The sequence below is a fragment of the Solanum pennellii genome, chromosome 11, assembly GCF_001406875.1.
Source record: "Solanum pennellii chromosome 11, SPENNV200".
Classification (NCBI taxonomy): Eukaryota; Viridiplantae; Streptophyta; class Magnoliopsida; order Solanales; family Solanaceae; genus Solanum; species Solanum pennellii.
Genome location: NC_028647.1, coordinates 65,330,547 through 65,350,882, shown reverse-complemented (window position 1 = coordinate 65,350,882; position 20,336 = coordinate 65,330,547). Strand labels below are relative to the sequence as shown.

The 20,336-nt window shown below is 35.4% G+C and overlaps 4 protein-coding genes across 5 annotated transcripts in view; all 4 read left to right on the top strand.

Annotated features, from left to right (window-relative positions):
- The window catches only part of LOC107003256, a 6,909-nt gene extending 3,102 nt beyond the window's left edge, over positions 1-3,807 (top strand). The window contains exons 5-7 of the mRNA XM_015201558.2: positions 1,785-1,862; positions 1,940-2,032; positions 3,279-3,807. Of these exons, the coding sequence (XP_015057044.1) occupies positions 1,785-1,862; positions 1,940-2,032; positions 3,279-3,572 (465 nt within the window). The 3' untranslated portion in view covers positions 3,573-3,807. The remainder of the gene's footprint in view (positions 1-1,784; positions 1,863-1,939; positions 2,033-3,278) is intronic.
- Positions 3,808-4,731: 924 nt separating this feature from the next.
- Positions 4,732-9,028, top strand: LOC107003242 (cysteine and histidine-rich domain-containing protein RAR1). Its single transcript, XM_015201542.2, has 6 exons — positions 4,732-4,952; positions 5,979-5,981; positions 6,075-6,157; positions 7,788-7,954; positions 8,238-8,476; positions 8,616-9,028. Exons 1-6 carry the CDS (start codon positions 4,863-4,865, stop codon positions 8,709-8,711), a joined length of 678 nt encoding a protein of 225 aa, XP_015057028.1. The 5' UTR covers positions 4,732-4,862; the 3' UTR covers positions 8,712-9,028.
- Positions 9,029-9,923: 895 nt separating this feature from the next.
- On the top strand, positions 9,924-15,939 carry LOC107003072 (65-kDa microtubule-associated protein 3-like). 2 transcript variants are annotated; one of them, XM_015201319.2, is made up of 13 exons: positions 9,924-10,067; positions 12,050-12,191; positions 12,335-12,541; positions 12,843-13,085; positions 13,168-13,377; positions 13,460-13,615; positions 13,741-13,900; positions 13,995-14,149; positions 14,232-14,319; positions 14,428-14,501; positions 14,600-14,674; positions 14,763-15,057; positions 15,263-15,939. In XM_015201319.2, the coding sequence occupies exons 2-13, from the start codon at positions 12,120-12,122 to the stop codon at positions 15,730-15,732; spliced, it is 2,205 nt and encodes a 734-aa protein (XP_015056805.1). In that variant the 5' UTR covers positions 9,924-10,067; positions 12,050-12,119; the 3' UTR covers positions 15,733-15,939. The 2 variants fall into 2 exon arrangements, with proteins under 2 accessions (XP_015056805.1, XP_027768483.1); XM_027912682.1 differs by having other exon boundaries at positions 9,927-10,067; positions 12,104-12,191.
- A 1,260-nt stretch (positions 15,940-17,199) lies between these two features.
- Positions 17,200-20,142, top strand: LOC107004453 (probable calcium-binding protein CML13). Its single transcript, XM_015202650.2, has 2 exons — positions 17,200-17,707; positions 19,817-20,142. The coding sequence occupies exon 1, from the start codon at positions 17,255-17,257 to the stop codon at positions 17,696-17,698; it is 444 nt and encodes a 147-aa protein (XP_015058136.1). The 5' UTR covers positions 17,200-17,254; the 3' UTR covers positions 17,699-17,707; positions 19,817-20,142.
- The last annotated feature ends 194 nt before the right edge of the window (positions 20,143-20,336 follow it).

Sequence of the window (20,336 nt, the reverse complement as noted above, 5' to 3'; positions counted from 1 at the left end):
CCCCCCCCCCCTCTCTCTCTCTCTTTATGTTTTGTTTCAACAGAATAAAGGCTCCAATTCCAATTTTTCTACCATTAAAGAGAGTTAATTATCTCTTTGTCAAAGCATATGCCTTGCAGTAACATTGCTTTTCTTTTTTACATATACCTCTCCCTTGGATGTGTGATATCCATATGTGCCACTAAAGAAAATATTAGTACTGATATCTCATGGGTCTTGTCTGAGATAGATGAACTTAAAGGCATACAAGAGTAGACCCATTACAAGGGATAATTTTTTGCCAAGAGGACTAGAAACATTGTAACTTCGTTTGGGTGTGGTCTATGGAGGAGTATCATGAAGCTGTGGGAATATTTTTGTGGGTATATCTCTTTTAAGGTTGAGGACAATAGTAGGATTAGCTTTTGGGCACATAATTAGTGTAGGAAGACGAGTTTAAGGAAGTCTTTCCTAATTTTTGTAGGGTCACCTATCCTAAGAGTTTGGATTGGTCTTTTTATTTACCCCACTGTTCCTATTAAGTGTTGTCTTAGTTTGTCTGACACTATTTAAGAAACAAATAGAAAATTTTGAATCTTGTAGGCTTAAATTTGAATGTGTGAAGTCTTTTGAATCTTGTGGTCTTAAACTTGTCACTTAGAATGGTAGAATTAGAAAACTTACTAAATATAGAGAAGACACTCTTTGTGAGACAAAAAAATTGAAAAAAGAAATGACATTTAAATTGGAATAGAGGGTGAATTTATTTATCTTTTGTTTCTTTTTGGGATTTTAAGACAATTTTCTTTAAATGTCGACACTGCTTATAAAAGTTCTGCCTACACCACTGCTTGGAGGTAGCTGGAGGGATTAGAAGTCCTTGTGGATATCCTAAGGATAGGAGAAAGATGAGGAGGAGAAATATAAGAGAAAGATGAGGAGGAGAAGTATAAGAGAAAGATGAAGGGCATGAAGGAATTAATGAGAGGAATTAGGAAGTTGATTTAGGATGAGCTGGAAATGTAGAGGCAGCGGATGAATGATAATAGAAACACATTTTCATGGAATATTATATCTTTGGAGTACGCAACAGAGTGACTAGAGTCACTACTCACTAAACAACCCTAGCATTATTCTCATCACTCTTCTATCCTCAGATACCGGCTGTCACCTTAAATGAGCATCTAACATCTACTGTGACCTGCTGTCTAAATTTTTTGTGTCAGTCACTGTCAGCTACTATTTCTCCGAGAAAGTGGTTTAGCACTAAAGCACATTTAGCTGGTTTTGCTATTTGTCAATTCTTGTGCGCTGAAAGTGAGGTTGGAGGGACCTCTATTAACAGGTGTAAAGAGTATCTTTTGTCTTCTCTTTGACTTTCATAATGAAGATTTGGAAGTCTAGGTTTTCATGTTGGACTGCGAGTTTTTTTCCTTGACAAAAATCTGTTATTCCTCCTTGAATTAGGAAACTTAGGCTTCTAGTATTGGAAGTGGGAAGAAGAAGTTTATAATAACTTTTAGAAGTATGAGCTGATTCATTCCTGTCACCTTTTTTTGGGATGCAGTAATTTCCCACCACCCCATGTCATTTTATAATCAGTCTAATGAGAGCATTATTTCTCTTGTAATGTGTTTTTGCTCCCATAATATGTTTTCAACAGTCTAAGAAACAGACGGAGAAATAAAAAAAGGCTCTAACGTGAGACGGGAACAGCAAAATCACAGTGCTCAGCTTAAGAAATTGTAATGAAATGTCTATTGCTTATGTGGCTTACTTATCAAAAAACTGATAATGACTTCTAGGCTTGGGAAGCAGCATCACAAGCTGTTAAGGACGAGGAGGCGATTAAGCAAAAGCTTTGTGAGGATTTGAATAGTCTGGTATTTTTTCTTCTGTACTATTACATTTTTAATAGTAGGTTGTGTGAATATTTCTGAAATCAGATTCTCTTTTGTAGGTTCTGGAAAGTAGTAACAGTCAGCTTGCTAGATTGGAGGAACTGAAAAAACGGCTGGAAGCTTTGAATCCAAGTAGAGCATCCACTGCCTCTGTAAGAATTCTTTCATATCTGTGTATTGTGTATGCATTTCGTAATTCTATTAGGTTTTCCGCATGTTTCTGGATGCTTTTTATCCTTTTCTTTTTTCAGATGGATCTCTTTTTGTTCTGTTATATAGTATTTCTTTCTGGACATTCCTTATCTGTGCATGAAAGAGTGGGGTACACAAACTGATGTTAACCTTCTGTTGTCTTAAGTTATTGGTTCTCTCAGTAATTATGTCTTTGACCAATTCTAATGTCCAGCATAACAAGCAGTCATGTGCAGTAACCAACTTGTTGATTCATTATAAGATTGCTTATAGAACAATCTTGCAAAAGGAGAATATGGTGAGAAACATTTGGGAAATGGAAAACATTATTTGGTAATCTCACCTTTGACTTTCACAATTTGAAATAGCTTTCGTGGTTATGGGGCTGAATACTTGGTATATGATTCTGCTGGCAGCTCAGAACTAACACCTCCGTTTTTAATTTGGAAAGTATTTCGGAATTCTAATTGAATGTCGAATGGGTCTTTCCGTCTTTCTCCTCCTTTTCCTTTGTTGTCACTATACTCTTATTAATTTTAACCTCAGTACTGCAGTGCTGTGACAGCCATAAAATTATATCTTTTGGTGGCTGAAATCTGCACTATGCCTCTGCCTGTATAGACCTTAGAAAGCTCCATGTTTTCCCACCTTTTCAGGCACATACTCTTATTACAGTATTTATCTGCTTGTGGATTGCTATCCCACTTGTAATTCTGTTCTGTAGCACAGGTCCTAACAGATCTGTAAGATAGTGAAACACCTGCGAACTACCTGGGCATAAAGAACGTCCAATCCTCTTGTCCATTTGTTTTTATGAACTATCCTCTTATCCGTTTCTCAAAAAACACCTATTTACCCCTTACTTCTCAGATTTTGGGTAATTTGGTCTCACATCTTGTATTTTGCAAAGACAGCAGCGTTGAACTCTCTTGGTGAAAAGAGAGCGATTTCCATGAGTATGAACAGAAATATATGCCAGACAGCTATTTTACAACATATACCTAAACTAGAAACTAAAAAGATTATTGTTTGACTGAAAGTTTTGGCGATCAAGGATATGAATCGTAGAGTTTCTTGTATTGCTCTTTTTCTACTTTTGAATCTTATTTGGACGATATGGATAAAATAGCACACTGCGGTGATATAATGCTTGTTTCATTCCGTGCTTAATATGACTTCCTAACCTATGCCCATGTGTGGTCTCAGGACCAAAGTCCTGTGGGATCTGTACAAAACATTATGGCTCAAGATGTTTCCTCAGTAAAGGATACACAAGAATCGTCGAGCAGATCATCTGGAAATACATTGAAAGAAGGAAATGCTAGAAATGGTGCAGCAGAAAATGGACAAAACCCATCGCACTCTCTTGATGAAACAAGAGCTAAGAAGAAAATCAACTTACAAGGAAGAGGAAAAGGAATCGGTATAATTCCCAAAGGCCGCGGTTCACAAGGACCTGGTTGGACTGGAGCTGGGTTCGACGTTGATGGCAGAAGTTGATAGCAGATTTTCTCACTGTTTTAAGTTCATTGGTATAAGAGACTTGCTGTTTTTCAGTGAGGTAGATCATCCAGTCCAAAAATTATCATTTCTGATAATTCTAATGACTTGTAAATACTTTTTGAAATATATAGTTTCTGAATCTTTCTTGTTTTAAATTGATTTTAGTTTGTGTTAATCCAGTCCAACACCTCATTTTGCACTTAATAAATGTGATGTAGATAGTCTACTCTGATACAGACATCCAATTCTAATGTAAACATTATTGACAACTTTCCTCGTAAAGTTGTTCTAAAAACCTTTTCAAATAAAATGATTGATATGGAGAATTTTAAACCAGAGCAATTTCTTATTGACTCAAGCTTGGATTACAAAAACTAAGACTTTGAGTTCATTTCATTTGGTTTTAAAAAAAGAATTGGTTCTTCAAGGATGTTGCCTATGATTATTTACTTATTGGTTCTTCACAAAAACATGGGCCATATTGAGATGAACATTGGTTGAAATTATAGATGTTTACTATAGGAACAAAGAGACCCATATGAGAAAATAATTCACTCCATGGGCTAAATTTTTTTTAATTAATTTGTGTGTTATTTTAATGTGATATAAATAAATAAATTACTAAATAATCTGAAATGTGCTACTTCCTGATTAAAATATTATATATATATCCTTTTATTTTATGAATTTAAACAATGTCATATGATTTGCATTAACTATTATCGATATATACAGAATCACTTTTGTCAGGGAGCATTTTATCTTAATGTGAAACTTTTCAACGCAAACTCAAATTTAATTGGTCTTCAATATGGATATTAGAATGAGAAATTGATAAATATATTACCAAAATAGAAAATAAATATTGTTCTTTAAACAAATTAAAAAATATAAAATAAATAAATTGAAACAGAATAAAATATGATCCACAGAGATTTCTATCTATAACTCTAAATTTTTTTTTTTTATTTTTTAACGTTCTTTTCCCTTTCCTTTGACCAACGGCCCCCCAAACCTTTATTTTTTAAAGGCTTTTTTACCCTTCCTACAAGGGTCACTATGTTTTAGCGATTAGAACTCGTAACAATACTTACCATCCGAACAACTCGCTCCGACTCTAAATTTTTGCCTTCACTAAGAAAGAAAAACACTAAGATGGGCCAAGATAGTATTGGGAAAGCCCAGATTCCAAGAAATAAGTTTGGGGAAAAAGAAAAGAATTTGTAAAGACTTTGCAATCAACTTTTTCCAGTGTCAGAGTTACAGTAGTTTTCTAGAGAATCAGCAATGGAGAGACTTCGATGTCAGAGGATCGGTTGTAACGCTACCTTCACTGAGGATGATAATCCTGAAGGCTCATGCACTTATCACGAATCCGTTTGTCTCGCTCCCCTTTTAATCTTTCTGATTCAATTGCTTCTTTATTTGTTGGTTGATGCGTTGTATTCACTTTAGTGTTAATCTCTTGAAACTTCATTGTTAAAATCCCTTTTTGGGATGTGGGGTTAGTTTGCTTTTACCATTCTTGTTGTTCTGATAGCTTAAATGACATGGGTATAGAGTTTGAGCTGGAGTAGGTTCATGTATTTTGCATCCACTTCAGTGATAATCTGTTGAAAGTTCATTGTGAATAATCCCTTTTTGGGATGTCAGGATTGTTTGCTTTTACCATTCTTGCTGTTCTGATAGCTTAAATGACGTGTGTATAGAGTTTGAGCTGGAGTAGGTTCATGTATTGTGCATAAACTTCAGTGAAAATCTCTTGAAACTTCATTGTGAAAATCCCTTTTTGGGATATGGGATTTGTTTGCTTTTACCGTTCTTGCTGTTCTGTTAGCTTAAAGTACACGGGTATAGAATTTGAGCTGGAATAGGTTCATATATTCAATCCAGTGTTAATCTCTATAAACTTCAGCATGAATATCTCTTTAGGAATGTGGGTTCTTCTTATCCTCACTTCTTGCTCTTTTGTCAGTTTAAACGACATAGGTTAGAACTTGAGCTGGAATAGCTTCATGTATTCAGTATTCACATATATAGCTATAGAATGTAACATCTGACTAATATCCAAGCAATCTTGTCACCTGACAAAACCCTGTTTACTTTATCAAGAATCAGCAGATTGTCCTTTTGCTTACAGATCAGAAAAGACTGTCAACACAGTGTCTGGTGAATTTACTGCAGATACATGTAAAAATGTGGTTGTCACTTGGTATATAAAGACTAAGGCAGGAATCTACTGAGACTATATAATTGTCATCTTAAGTATTAGATTAATGTTGCATTCCCATTCAGTTGGACACTAGTTATGCCTTACCTTCTAAACATCTGTTGACATGTTTGTTTTTCTTTTGCACGGACCGTTCTGGACGTGAATGCACTTGCTGGATCTCTTGGCATCAGGGTGTAAGTAAAATAAATTGTCTGATTTCCTATCTTGCATTCCAGATACCATAGCTTGTAAAACACCCAGCTAATCATCAAAGTTCATGTTTGCAGCCTTTATTTCATGATGGAATGAAGCAGTGGAGTTGTTGCAAGAAAAAAAGTCATGATTTCAGTTTATTTCTTGAAATTCCTGGGTGGGTAACTTACGTTTCCTTATTTTACTTGAAACTTTTGTGCCAGATATAGTACTAAACCTGTTTGGTAGAATCTGTTGAAACTGGTTAACTCCCCTTGAAGTATTAGTGAAGATTTAAATATGGCTATAGGTGACAATCAGATCATTGGACTAGAAATTGTTTACAGATCATCCTCTCTGAGGTGGTATATTATCATCTATCGCATGTATCATATATTACATGTTATATCCAACTGACGTGATACTAGGTGAATTGTTCCTACTTAAGACCTTTTTTTTTATAAGGTAAAGGTTTATTCACTATACCAAGAAGGTACCAACCCAAAGTTACAAACGACTGCTGGGATTATCCATGCAGTCAATTTACAACATTTCCCTAGCAGTTCCTACTTTAAACCTTGATGGGCAGAGTTACTTGATGTCTGCGCGAGTGAGAGGTAACAAATTGAAGTCTGGAGGCGTGTTAGAAAAAACATCTCTTTTTTGAAAGTGGACACAATATTTGGAGAATCCAATAAATGAACATGGTCAGAGAAGTACTTTTTGGAGTTGAATTTGTAAGATGAATAGATTGAAATGACTATCTTACATAATAATATGTTATTTTATTACTGAAACTCATTGCTTTATAATGATAGCCGAGCTGGAAGCATTTCAGACACTTCTAGTTGAAGATTAGTTGTCAATTTTGTATCGACTTTTCATTTTCTTTGAGTGCGTTTGGTATAAAGGAAAATATTTTCTTGAAAAATAAGTGGGTTTCTAACTTATTTTCTAGTGTTTAGGAAGTAAATAGAAAATATTTTCCCAAGAGCATTTATATGTAATCTAGCAAACCTCTATGGGGGTAGGATGAGGTGAGGAGTAGGGGTTCAGGGGATGGCGTGGATTGGTATGGTCAAGAGGTGGGGGTTGGGGGCGTTGGTGGTTGGAATTTGGAAAGGAGACAACAAACTTGGAATGTACCTTATGAACTTGTTTTCCCTCACTTTCATCAGGGTAGTTATTTTCTCATTTTAAGGAACTTGTTTTCCTAGAGAAAATGTTCTCCAAAATATTTTGACCAACCAAATATGGGAAATTAGAAAACCCTTTGTTGCTTTTCGAGATTCAGGGGATGTTATGGTGGAATATGCAGGGAGCTTTTGCCCTGCATTGTCACTTTCAATAGTTTAAGGAGGTATGTTACAGGGTCATTTATTAATCTTTATTGCCTCCACTTTCCTTCTTAAGTGATCAAGAAAAAACTCGTTTCCGTCTCTGTCACAGACTAGTGGTTCCTTTTATCACCTTATTCTTCCAAACAATGAGAGAAGAACATACTTTTTCTTTTGGATAGGTAATGAGGAAACCACGTTCTCGGTAGGGAAGATATTGACTACCTGGTCAATCCTTGTTCCTTATCTCTAGTTTAGAAAGATTTATGGAACACTACTATAGTTTGCTTGTGATGCGACCCGCCCCGGACCCTGAATGGATGCTGTGGACTGCCCTCTTTTTTTCTCTTCATAATTTGCTTGATTTGTTTGACTGAGATGAAATGGAACCTTACCCGAGATTACTAATTTCGAGCTAAAACATGTAATTTGTTTTGTGTCTATTTGTAACATTGAAGTTCATTCTTGCAGGTGTAAGACAGGAAAGCACACAACAGAAAAACCAGTGATCGCAACACCATCTGCTACCAAAAATAAAGCAGTTCCTGTGCCGGTGCGTGTGCCAGCTCCTATGACCAATGCATCACCGAAAGAAGCCTGTTCTAGATGCCACCAGGGATTCTTTTGTTCTGATCATGGTAAAGTCTTCCATTTTCTAACTTCATCTAACATTATACTTTGGAAGACTAGGACAATTCTAGACTTCTAGTTGAGTTTAGCAAAGCTGAAAGGTAGCAGGGGAGGCTGTTCATTCTATAGATGCTGAACTCAACCTTCTCAGTTGTGACTTCCTAGTAGGTTAATAACGAGGAAAAAGTGTGTTTTCATTTTCACTCTGCCTTTTTCTACTCCCATTTTAGAGACTCTTTTGCTTGTAGTGCCGACTCTGATCAGTTCTCGTGCTATCATGTTTCATTTAAGGTTCACAACCCAGAAAAGCAATTCCAAAAGCATCAAATACAGTAACATCTCTACCTTCTGAGAGCAATACAGTTATACAGCAAGACCATCCAGCTCCAGTGAAAAAGAAAATTGATATAAATGAGCCCCAAATTTGTAAAAACAAGAGCTGCGGTAAGACCTTTACAGAAAAGGAAAATCACGACACTGCTTGTAGTTACCATCCCGGCCCCGCTATCTTCCATGACCGGATGAAAGGAGTAAGTTGATATATTGATACTGATCTTGTTAAATCTCTTTGGTGCCAAGTTATGCTTCTGTGATATTTTCTGTGTTCATAAAAACTCAAAGAGCACTATCGAGAATCTCATGTTTTCTGGTTGTCCAATGAATTTGCAGTGGAAATGCTGCGATGTTCATGTCAAAGAATTTGACGAGTTCATGACCATACCGCCATGCACCAAAGGATGGCACAACAGTGACCCAATGTCCTAATAGACAGGTTCATGAATGAGCCACACATGACTTGTTTGTTGCATCATTCATCGATCAACTGTTGTTGCTACTCTAGACATTGACATAATTTTACTTTCGATCCATCTGCAACTAGTTCTTTGTGTCTGTAAGGTAGACACCTGAGACGAACAATCTATAACGTCTGAATTTTTTGATAGATAAATCGGAGAAATAGCTCAGTTAATACATTGTTGAGATTGTTATGACCCGCTTTAGCCCTTCGTCATTCGCTACTGGGTATCATTTTCCTTCTGACTATGTTACTTGACTCTTAGAAAATGTTAATGTGTGTCGGATACTCTAAAAGTTTGTTAGTTCGGGATTTTATTGCACACTATTCTCTCTTGGTAATAATATTGCATTGGGTAAGTTATTGTTATTCCCATAAAAAAAATTTTAATGTGGCTAATTCTCGAATGAAAAGGAGTATATTTAATTAAGGTATCACAAAAAGGAAGAGGCAACTTTTTTAACTTTAAGAATTTTCATTTTCTTCTTAATGAAATGATTATAATCTAGTTTGCAATATTATGTATCTTATTAGATTTTGGTGCGTCAAGATACATTTAGATACACGTGTCTTAGGATCCACATGGTCAAAATCAGTGTAATTTGTTTGAAATACACGGTGTTTAAGCGGATTCACGTGTATTTGAGATACATAACAAATTTCGCTCGACGCTTTTCTACGTATCTGGTATCCTTGATACATACATAGATTTTGCATGTATTTGGAACACATTAACAAACCTCGCTCGACACTCTTTTATAAATCTAGTATGTCAGACACATGTATTAAGTGAAATTTACATGTATTTGAGATAACACATCCGCTTGCTTTACTCTCTTCCTATTTTTGTGTACATCTAATAGCAAATAACACATGTATCTAGGTGTATTTCTCTCCGTGTGTGGTAGGAAACTCTTGATTAGTGATAAATTTATAATATTTTGAAAATATAGTAATAATAGTATATATGATAGTGGACTATGTAATTATGTAGTTTCTCCAATTTAAATAGTGTTACGTAAACTGAGATGATGGTCTACGGTAACTACTTAATTGGGCTAGGTTGGGCCCCAACTCCATAGCCAAGGCCCAAGAAAAACATTTTGGTTTTTGTGGATTTCTCACCCATAAAGCCCAGTTCCACAATATCCATTCTTATTTATTCTTTCCATTATTATTCATTTCGCATTTAATAATTGACGCCAAATAAGGGAAACCCCCAAATTCAAATTTCAAAATTACTTGTTGAAGCCAAGCTCATCATCTCTCTCCGCTGCCGGAAACTCCTCCGGCGGTTTCTCTTTTTCCGGCGAGAATATACTGTTGTGAGTTTTCCTTTTTCTCGCTTTTTTATTATTTTTTTTTCAAATCATTTTCAGTGCTGAAGTTACGAATTATGAATTTCGGAGCTTTGTCTCCACAATTTTGTACGGTTTTTTTCGTTTGTTTCGATGTGTTTATGGCCTATTTGTATGCATTTCACTTTAGAGAAAAAAGTTGTTGAGCTATCGCTGTCGTCTATGAGTTTTCATTGCTCAAGTAAGAATTATGAATTCTCAAGCCGTTTTTACACAGTTTTGTACCTTTTTTCAGTTGTTTCGATGTGTTTTATGGCCTATTAATATGCATTTTACTTTAGTAAAAAAAATTTATAGAGCTATCGCCGTCGTCTACGAAGTTTTCGTTGCTCAAGTACGAATTATGAATTCTTAAGCTGTTTTTACACAGTTTTGTACTTTTTTTGAGTTGTTTCGATGTGTTTTACGGCCTATTAATATGCATTTTACTTTAGAAAAAAATGTTGTAGAGCAATCGCCGTTGTCTATGAGTTTTCATTACTCAAGTATGAATTATGAATTCTCAAGCTGTGTCTCCACAGTTATTACATAATTTTGTAAGCATTTTTTTCAGTTGTTTTGATGTGCTACTGGCCTTTTAATGTGCATTTTAGTTTTGAAAAAAAGAAGTTGTAGAGCTATTGCCTTGTCTATGTGTTTTAATTGCTCAAGTACGAATTATGAATTCTCAAGCTGTGTCTCCACAGTTTTTACACAGTTCTGTACCTTTTTTCAATTGTTTCGATGTGTTTATGGCCTATTAATATGCATTTCACTTTAGAAAAAAAAGTTGTAGAGCTATTGCCTTGTCCACATGTTTTCATTGCTCAAGTACGAATTATGAATTCTCAAGCTGTGTCTCCACAGTTTTTACACAATTTTGTTAGCATTTTTTCAATTGTTTTGATGTTCTACTGGCCTATTAATATGCATTTCACTTTAGGAAAAAAAAAGTTGTAGAGCTAGTGGTGTTGTCTATCTGTCTTCATTGCTCAAGTGCGAATTATGAATTCTCAAGCTGTGTATCCACAGCTTGTTAACGGCCTACTAACGTGCATATCATTAAGAAAAGGAAAAATAATTAAACAAAGGCTATACAAGCTGTAATGCTATGATTGTCTATGATTTTTCAGTACTCATTTTCAGTTCTGAAGTATGAAGTTTGGATTTCAGAGCAGTGTCTCCACAATTTTTTCTCCACAATTTTTTGATAATTTAACACACAATTTTTCCATTTGTTTAAATGTGTTAATGACCCATGAATACGAATTTCACTTAATAAAAGGATAGATTAAGCCTTAAGGTCAGAAAAGCTGTTGCAGTACTTGATATGAAATTAGTAGTCTTTAAGTCATTTGAAGAATCCTTTTGATTATCCAAAGACAAGTTTCAAGTTTCAAGTTTTGGCAATCTGAAAATTAAGCATTTGATCAGTTTGATCAAGTGAGCACTGAGCACTTAACTAATTTAATAAGTTAAAGGAATAGATACTCATGTGATATCTCTAGAACTTAAGAAATGATTATTTAATTACAGAGTTGAATATAGCTTAAAATTTGAAAAATCATTGTGATAACCCAATGGCAGTTCCAATTTTTGGCGATCTGAAATCTAAGCATTTGATTAGCTTGTTCAAGTGAGCACTTAGTTAATTTTAATAAGTTTAAGAAGTAGATGTTTGATATTTCAAGAACTTAAAAGAATTCTGTAGATTATAGACTTGCCTTTAACTCTCCTAATATTTTTTAAAAAGGATTTAGGAGAGTTATATCTGTTGAAATTGTATCTTAGGTGAAAAATATTGGGACCACGCATGCTCTTTTGAAGATAAGACATTAGAAGGATATTATAATTTTGTCACTTCTTTGGTCATTTATCATTATAATTGCTTCTTTACATTCCAGGCTGCAGTACTGTTTATGACTAATGTTACAGTTGATGACGAGTGAAATTGCTCACCTTGATTTCAGATTATACATTGTTTCGTCGAAGATAATCTTGTTAGAATTACTCTCAATTGGCAGTTGAAGTATCTTTGATATGTCAACTCCTCAAAATGATCCACTCCTGCAAACAGAAACAACATGTGGGTTGTTGCTACATGAACTGCAGGTAATTTTCATGAATATAATGCCACTAGCATGTTTATAATTATATCGTTTTTTACTTGTCATATGTTGTCTTCTTGGTTATTTCATGATGGATAACTGATAGCATATCCATTGTTTAATTCTTTTGCCTTTTTGTTTTTAAAGATTATATGGGATGAAGTTGGGGAGTGTGACACTGAAAGGGACAGAATGCTATTTGAGATCGAAAGAGAATGTCTCGAAGTGTACAGACGTAAAGTGGACCAAGCAAACAAAAGCAGAGCTCAACTAAGGCAGGCGATTGCTGATTCTGAAGCAGAGCTTGCAGCTATCTGTTCAGCAATGGGGGAGCGACCAGTGCATATGAAACAGGTTAGTAATGATGTAGTCAATTACCTTTACAGTTTCAATGCGTGCTTGTTGTATGAGATAGTCATATCACAGTGACCTTATCTTTAAATAAAAAAACAAATTGTATTGCACTAGTGGAGGTCGACTTTATTCTTGCAAAAGTATCAACTATTAAGATCACCAAGCCAGGCTCCTCTTATATTCTAGAATATACAGAAAAAGTTGAATTTGAATGCTCTACATATACATATTTGAAGTAAGGTTTGCATTTACCTTCCACTAGATCAGGTAAGGATTTATTTAATGAATATCTTGTATTCAGTCTGACAAGAGCCAAGGAGGTTTGAAGGCGGAACTTAGGGCTGTTCTTCCAGAACTTGAGGAGATGCGGAAGAGGAAATCTGACAGAAAGAATCAATTCATTGAAGTTTTCAAGCAGATACAGATGATTAAGAATGAAATCTCTAGGATTACTTCTGCAAGCTTGGTCGTGGATGAAAGTGATTTATCATTACGAAAGCTCGAAGAATTTCATACGGAACTTCATGCCCTTCAAAAAGATAAGGTTAACAATTTTTCTGTGGCATCAAGCCCAATGTTCTCCGACCCTGTCCTTTGACTTAGACTATTTCCTCTCTTTTTGGCAGAGTGAACGTTTGAAACTGGTTCTGGGTCACTTGGGTACTTTAAAATCACTATGCTCGGTTCTTGGCATGGATTTTGAACATACTATCAATGAGGTTGATCCAAGTTTTGGGGAATCAGAAGAAGCTAAGAACATTTGTAATGATACCATCCAAAATTTAGCAGCTACAATACAAAGACTACAAGAAGTTAAGTTACAAAGGATGCAACGGGTATGCGGTTGAGTAAATCCTTCTTGAATTACGTAGCGTTTTGTTCACTCTTTAGACATTGATGACCTTCCGGATTTTGCAGCTGCAAGATCTTACTACGTCCATGTTGGAACTATGGAACTTGATGGATACACCTATTGAAGAGCAACAGTTATTTCAGAATGTCACATGTAAAATTGCTGCCAAAGAACATGAGATAACAGAGCCTAACATGTTGTCTATGGAATTCATTACTTATGTGAGTATAGTATCTTTGTAATCAAAGTTACCATGTTCAAAAAAAAAAAAGTATCTTTGTAATCATTCTGCTTGACTTTGAAATTCTACTTTGGGGCTGAATATAATGGATCTTTTACTATCAAGGTTGAAGAAGAAGTGGGCCGTTTGGAAGAATTGAAAGCAAGCAAAATGAAGGAGCTTGTTCTGAAGAAGAAGTCAGAACTAGAGGAGATCTACAGAAAAACACATATGGTTGGTGATTCAGACAGTGCATTGAATATAGCTATTGAAGCTATTGAATCTGGTATTTCAGTAGTAATCACGTAGAAATTCAATCGATTACTACATCCTTGTTATGAGATCAGTTATATGCTCTTCTTTGTTCATATCTCTGAAAGGAGCTGTCGATGATGCTGATGCTGTCCTTGAACAAATTGAACTCCAAATAGCTCAAGTTAAAGAGGAAGCTTTTAGCAGGAAAGACATTCTAGACAGAGTCGAGAAATGGATCGCTGCATGTGAGGAGGAGTGTTGGCTTGAGGAGTATAACAGGGTTTGTTTTTCTTTCAACTAGCATTTGCATGTTCCATGAATTAGGCCTAAATGCTTATTCAGTACCTTGATTTATTATCTAGGACGAAAATCGCTACAATGCTGGACGAGGCACCCACCTAACTCTAAAGCGTGCTGAGAAAGCTCGTGCTTTGGTTAATAAACTTCCAGGTTTCTAATAATTTCCTTTCCTTTTGATAATGCATATTTGTTCCATATAAAGGTTAGAGAGTGATATTTAGTGGCGAATGAATGAAATAAATTAATGTTGTTCAACAGCAATGGTGGAGGCATTGGCCTCAAAAACAAAAGCTTGGGAAAACGAGAGAGGAACTCAATTCTCGTATGATGGTGTAAGCATTTCGTATCTTACGTTTTAAGATATTATAATGTTGAGGTCTAAGGTTCCATACGTGTAGATGTCTCTAAAGTGGTTGTTTCTTTTTGTTAGATTCCTCTCCTTTCTATGCTTGAAGAGTATACCATCTTGCGTGAAGAAAAGGAGCTAGAACGTAAGAAGCAAAGGGTATGAACTCTCAACTGGCTTTTGGTTGACTTTATATCTTTTCTATTGCGGGAAGCCATTAACTAGCACGTGATTCATCTTATCTCAGGACCAGAAGAAACTTCAGGGACAGTTAATGGCAGAACAAGAGTCTCTTTATGGCTCAAAACCCAGCCCTATGAAGAACCAAAGTGCCAAAAAAGGTCCTAAATTGTCATGCGGTGGTGCTCCGAGCAATAGAAGGCTTTCACTTGGAGGAACAATGCAGCAAACTTGTAAAACTGAACTCCCTTATTCCACTAAAGCTACCCCAAACACACGTCAAGCAAAGAAGTCTGAGCGCTTTCATCAACTTGACCAATTTAATCATCCTACTGATGATGGATTTAGAGCTTTATCAACAGGTAATCTTCTCCTCACCTCTCTTGAAATACTTGTTAGAACTCATTCTTCTGGCAATTCGGCCCGAGGAAAAAGTCTTGACATTCATCTTTTGTCCAGATGCATACGCTGTTTGTGAATTCTAACTAGCTTTCTTTTTTTCATATTAAAGAATTCAAGATGTTCTGCCCCTTTTTCAATTTAATCTTGTTATGCTTCTTTGCTTAGGGAGGAGAGGAGGTTTGGGTATAGATGAACTTCCTTCGAAAAAGCAGCTCATCAGTGCACTAAATGGTTCAGAAGTCGAGACAGCAGTAATGCGGAAGCCTTTCTCACCCATTTCTTCTAAAGGTTCTTCCAAGTCCAATGCAACAAATATCTTGGGAGATATGAACAGAAAACATAATGAAACGATGATAAAGACCCCGCTTAGTAACCATACTACACCAGTCTCCACTCCTGTAAAGTCAATTTCTACTTATGAAGAAGAGTACAGAACTCCTTCTAAAGCAATGCCGATTCCCGTGCCTTCTACTCCCTCAACCGTATCTGTTCCAATGCAGACGACAACACCAGGTCCTGCTGTTGTTACACCTTACAATTCGAAGCTCGTTGAAAACACCCATGTGAAGGAGGAGATAGAGTATTCCTTTGAGGAGAGTCGGCTTGAGTTTTACCTTCAGAGAACACATATTTAGTAAGTTGTCAACCAACTCAACTATAGACGAAATTGATTGTTAATTAAGTACTTTCTGTCTTTTGTATAGCAGTCTATACATTTTTGTTGCTATGGTTGAGAAGTCAAGTGGCTTTTGTAATGTGTAGATACGAAAAAATTACTGAATTTGCTAATACTTGTTCCCTGATTAGTACAAGATGATGGAACACCAATATTTTTAGGACTATGTTACTGAACTCATGTCGGATTCTTCAAAAATATGCAACTTTTGAAGGATCCGTCAAACATCTATTGACAATTTTGAAGAGTCCAAGTCTGACATAGCAAGTTAGTCTTTGCCCAGAGGCAAGTGAAACATATACATTCATCACAAGGGTATTACTGAGGAACTAATCGAACTATTCAGTGTTGACATGTTGTGAACTGGCTGCTTCCATCATCCCGTTGCGATCTGCGGACCGATGTCTCGGAGATGGCCAGGTCCATGTGGTAAGAAAATAGTGTTCTTTGAAGCTGGGATATATATGAATAAATTCAACTAGTGTTATTGCTTCTACTCAGATTTGAACGTGAGACGTCATTTTTTCTCAATCCACGTTATTAACCACTCAATAATAAAGTTCACAGTATTTAACAGGCATGATAGAGTGCAAATCACAAAAGGAAACATACATTAGACATGAAACACAAATTGAAAAAAATAATCAGAAATTGGCATTGTATAGCCGTATAATTAACACGTTTGTATAGCTTGAAATTTGTATAATATATTTTGGGTAGATGTTTATAGTTTAAATATTTGTAACTATATAAATTCGTTATTCGAGTTTATACAAAAATAATTGAATTATACAAGTGTACAGCGAATTATACAAATTAGACAGCTTAAACTATAACTATAGTTATACAACATAATTAAGTTCATTATAGTGATTATTTGTGAAATTTTTTTACTTTCAAATATAATAACTTTTTAAGATACTAAAAACACAAAATATGAGTTGCGAGTTCTCAAGGAGAGGTAAAAGAAAAAGAAAAAACTTTATTATAAGGTATTTGGATTGTGAAAATTTGATATCTAATTAGATAGTACTAAGTATCCTTACTAGAAAGATAAGATGTTGGAAAACGAGAGTGAGATGGTTTGAGAATTGAACGGGAGATACACATGTCTAAATGTAGAGATATAAAATCGGATATAAATAACTACAAAAAGAAGTTGACGAGGTAGAATTTATCAATGATATAACTTTAAATTTGAGATTGTAAATAACACATTTTAGAGTTAGAGGGTTAGTAAATAGTTAATCATATTGTTACTCATTCTTCGATCTTCGATCTTCGATTTTTGTTACTATATGTTTTTTAAAAATTAAACTAGCATTTTTCTTTAATAATTTCATTAATATGGTTTTGAACTTTGAATAAATTAGTTAAACACCCCTCAAGTTTATATAATTACAAGTTTAGATCCCCATTTCATCTTACAAAATCCATAAGAAGAAAAGTACGAGAGAAATACAGAGAAGGCGAAGAACACAATGGGGAAAGATCTGAGCAACGATCAAATCTCCTCCATGAAGGAGGCATTCACTCTCTTCGATACCGACGGAGACGGCAAAATCTCACCGTCGGAGCTAGGTATCCTAATGCGTTCACTCGGAGGTAATCCGACTCAAGCTCAACTCAAATCAATAATCGCCGAGGAAAAACTCACATCGCCGTTCGATTTCAACCGGTTTATGGAACTCATGTCGAAACACTTGAAGCCGGAGCCATTTGATCGCCAATTACGCGATGCGTTCAAGGTACTTGATAAAGACGGTACTGGTTACGTTGTTGTTTCGGATCTAAAGCATATTTTAACTAGTATTGGTGAGAAGCTTGAGCCTTCGGAATTTGATGAGTGGATCCGAGAAGTTGATGCTGGATCCGATGGTAAGATCCGGTATGAAGATTTCATTGCTAGGATGGTTGCCAAGTGATTTTTGCATGTGAGTTGCTTCTATCAAACTCCCCTGAAAATTTCATGTTTGGAATGGCTTATCAAATATTTTATTTTAGCTTGTTATTCATATCATTTTGAGTAGTTCTCTATATATACCAATTCTTGTAAATTCAAAATTCAATGTACTCGTTACAATCAGTGGCCTAGGCAGAGTTTTCAGCTAGCAACGTCTATATTTGTAGAAGAACGTAAGAAGTTATCCTTGACCCATTGGTTTAGACTAGCCTTTAGCTGGAAGAGCTCTTGGGCTCAATACTATTTAGTCACCAATCTTAAGTAATAGTATGTTATATTTTGTAAAAATATACTTAGGTTGAGGTTCGAACATCTGACCTCAAACATAAAAAAGGGATGCTGAACCAATGCGCCAACTTCAAGACCTTTGTTGTTGTGCTGATTCCTACTTTGCAATTTTAGATTTGGAAAGCAAAGAGATATAGGAAATAAGTGGTATAGTTGGTTGGAGGATGCATGTAGTTGGTAGAATAGTCGAGAACCATGCTATCTAGCTCTAACACAACTGATATCCTAGAAAGAGAGAAAAACTGTGGCAACTACATGAGCTTGAGCTCAACTTGACATGATCAAGGTTATACTGAACTATAAGCGCAAGTTTTATGATGTACGTGGTTTGGTATAACTAGGTAGAGTAGTGCGTCTTCACTCTTTTTTAACCCGGCCCCCTCTTAGTTTCTTGGTTTGAGCTATATACATCCCCCTAAAGGATTGAAGATTAGTTGCAGTTGTTGCATGCCTGGATATTCGTTCGGTCAAATCAAGTGTCTTTTATTCAAATAGTGCATGCATATTAAATTTAGAAATTAGTTATTACCAATTGAAGTTATCCTTATAAAATTTAGATCCCATAAATTTGGAATCCTGGATCTGCCTTTGGCCGCATGTTTCATATTTATATTTCTTGTTGAAAAATATTTTGTGTCAAGTCTTTTTGGGGAAAATCTTGGTGTTCCATCTTTTGATGGTTGATATGCTAAAAAGCTCATCTAAGATAAGTGCACAATGACAAGTGGGGTGGGCACAATATTGGATGGCTGTGTGGGTGCTGAATAGCTGCGGCAGAGTAATGTTGTGAGAAACAGCTAAGAAGGGTGATCCTCACCATAAATGGGGATTTTCAGATAGCTTTTTGGTGCATTCAGAATGAATGAGAATAGGGCTAAGCATTAACTTATCAAAAAAAATAAAATGATAAGCATTAATTTGGATCTTCCGTGGTTATGCATTTTAGTCGATTTGGAAAAGGGAGAGATTAGCTTCATCCTACAAGTTGCATCATTGTGTTTTTCCGCTCATGTGACTTTGTTAAATGAAAGCTAGAATGATGTTCTTAATACCTTTTTTTGAGAAAGCATGTTCTTCTTAATACCTATGCAACTTCATTGTTGTATGTGAATGTTATTGGAACAATAAGTTTGAATGGTACATTTAAGTGATGAATAATCGACTTACTAAGCAATCACTAAAATTTTGAAAAATGTGTTGGAAAAAACAAAAATATAAGAAGCAACGATAGATTATGGAAAGTCAAATTAGAAGGATATAACCAATTTTCTGCCGCAGATCCCTTGAATTGTATCTTTGAAAAGAAAAATGATTAGACACTTCATAATTGACCATTTCAGTTAAACCTAAGCACCATTGTTATTCTTTTATATTTTTGCTTACAGTTAAGGTGCTCATGTGATGGCTTCGGATACCTATATTATTAAAAAAATCAAATCAAAGATAATTTATAAACACTCATGGGTGTGACCTAGTAGTCAATAAAGTGAGATTTTGATCGTGGAAAACCACAATTGAAACCCTAGCAAAAGCAAAGAACGCTTGATGATATCTTTCCCATCTACCTAACCCTTGATAGATAGAGTTGCCCGGTGTACTATTCAGAGATAACAAATAACAAATACCCTGGTGGTATGTATAGTCAAGGTACAAGAAAACTATTTGCTGATTTAAAGACGTAGGAGAGTAAGAAGTTATAATAAATGACATGGACCATGCTTAATTTTGATCAGAAATAGGATTGAGTTGAATGTTCTTAACTTAAATGACTTTGCTTGATTCTTACATGCAGGAAATTCGCATCTTCGGCTATATTACTCAATAGCAAGAAACAGGACCTAACTTTGCCCTCTCATTTGTATGTTTAAGTGTATCTTTCATTAGCCATTTTGCTAATCGTCTATTTTATTGTATTTTCCCCTTGCACTGTCATGGAACAACTCATTGTTCAAATGTTTGGATTATATCCAGGTATGTGGTATGCAATCGCTTCTTGCAATGTTAAACCAGTTATGTATAGTTCAAATGCCATGTATCTTTTAACTCAGCGCTTCAATGTTTCTACTTCTTGTAGTGGAATATCTTTGTTCATTTATTAAATCAAAACTTCAGCAGTAATCTACTTGTAACATAATCAAAATAGCAGGAAATGTATGCTTTGATAGTATTATTTCTGCTAGTGTATGCTAATGGGTTGTATTCTGAACTAATTCGTAATGCTTTTACTTGAGCTAATGGTTTATTGGGAAAAAACCTTTTACCTCCTAAGGTATGAGATAATGATCTATCGGGAAAAACTCTTTACCTCCTAA

Bases quoted from the DNA above. Each gene is read 5' to 3' on its own strand.
- LOC107003242 (XM_015201542.2), top strand. From the start codon at position 4,863: ATGGAGAGACTTCGATGTCAGAGGATCGGTTGTAACGCTACCTTCACT. The intron at 6,158-7,787 runs GTGGGTAACTTA...TCATTCTTGCAG, and splicing joins TTATTTCTTGAAATTCCTGG to GTGTAAGACAGGAAAGCACA. The intron at 7,955-8,237 runs GTAAAGTCTTCC...GTTTCATTTAAG, and splicing joins ATTCTTTTGTTCTGATCATG to GTTCACAACCCAGAAAAGCA.
- LOC107003072 (XM_015201319.2), top strand. From the start codon at position 12,120: ATGTCAACTCCTCAAAATGATCCACTCCTGCAAACAGAAACAACATGT. The intron at 13,378-13,459 runs GTATGCGGTTGA...CGGATTTTGCAG, and splicing joins AGTTACAAAGGATGCAACGG to CTGCAAGATCTTACTACGTC. The intron at 13,901-13,994 runs GTATTTCAGTAG...TATCTCTGAAAG, and splicing joins TATTGAAGCTATTGAATCTG to GAGCTGTCGATGATGCTGAT.
- LOC107004453 (XM_015202650.2), top strand. From the start codon at position 17,255: ATGGGGAAAGATCTGAGCAACGATCAAATCTCCTCCATGAAGGAGGCA.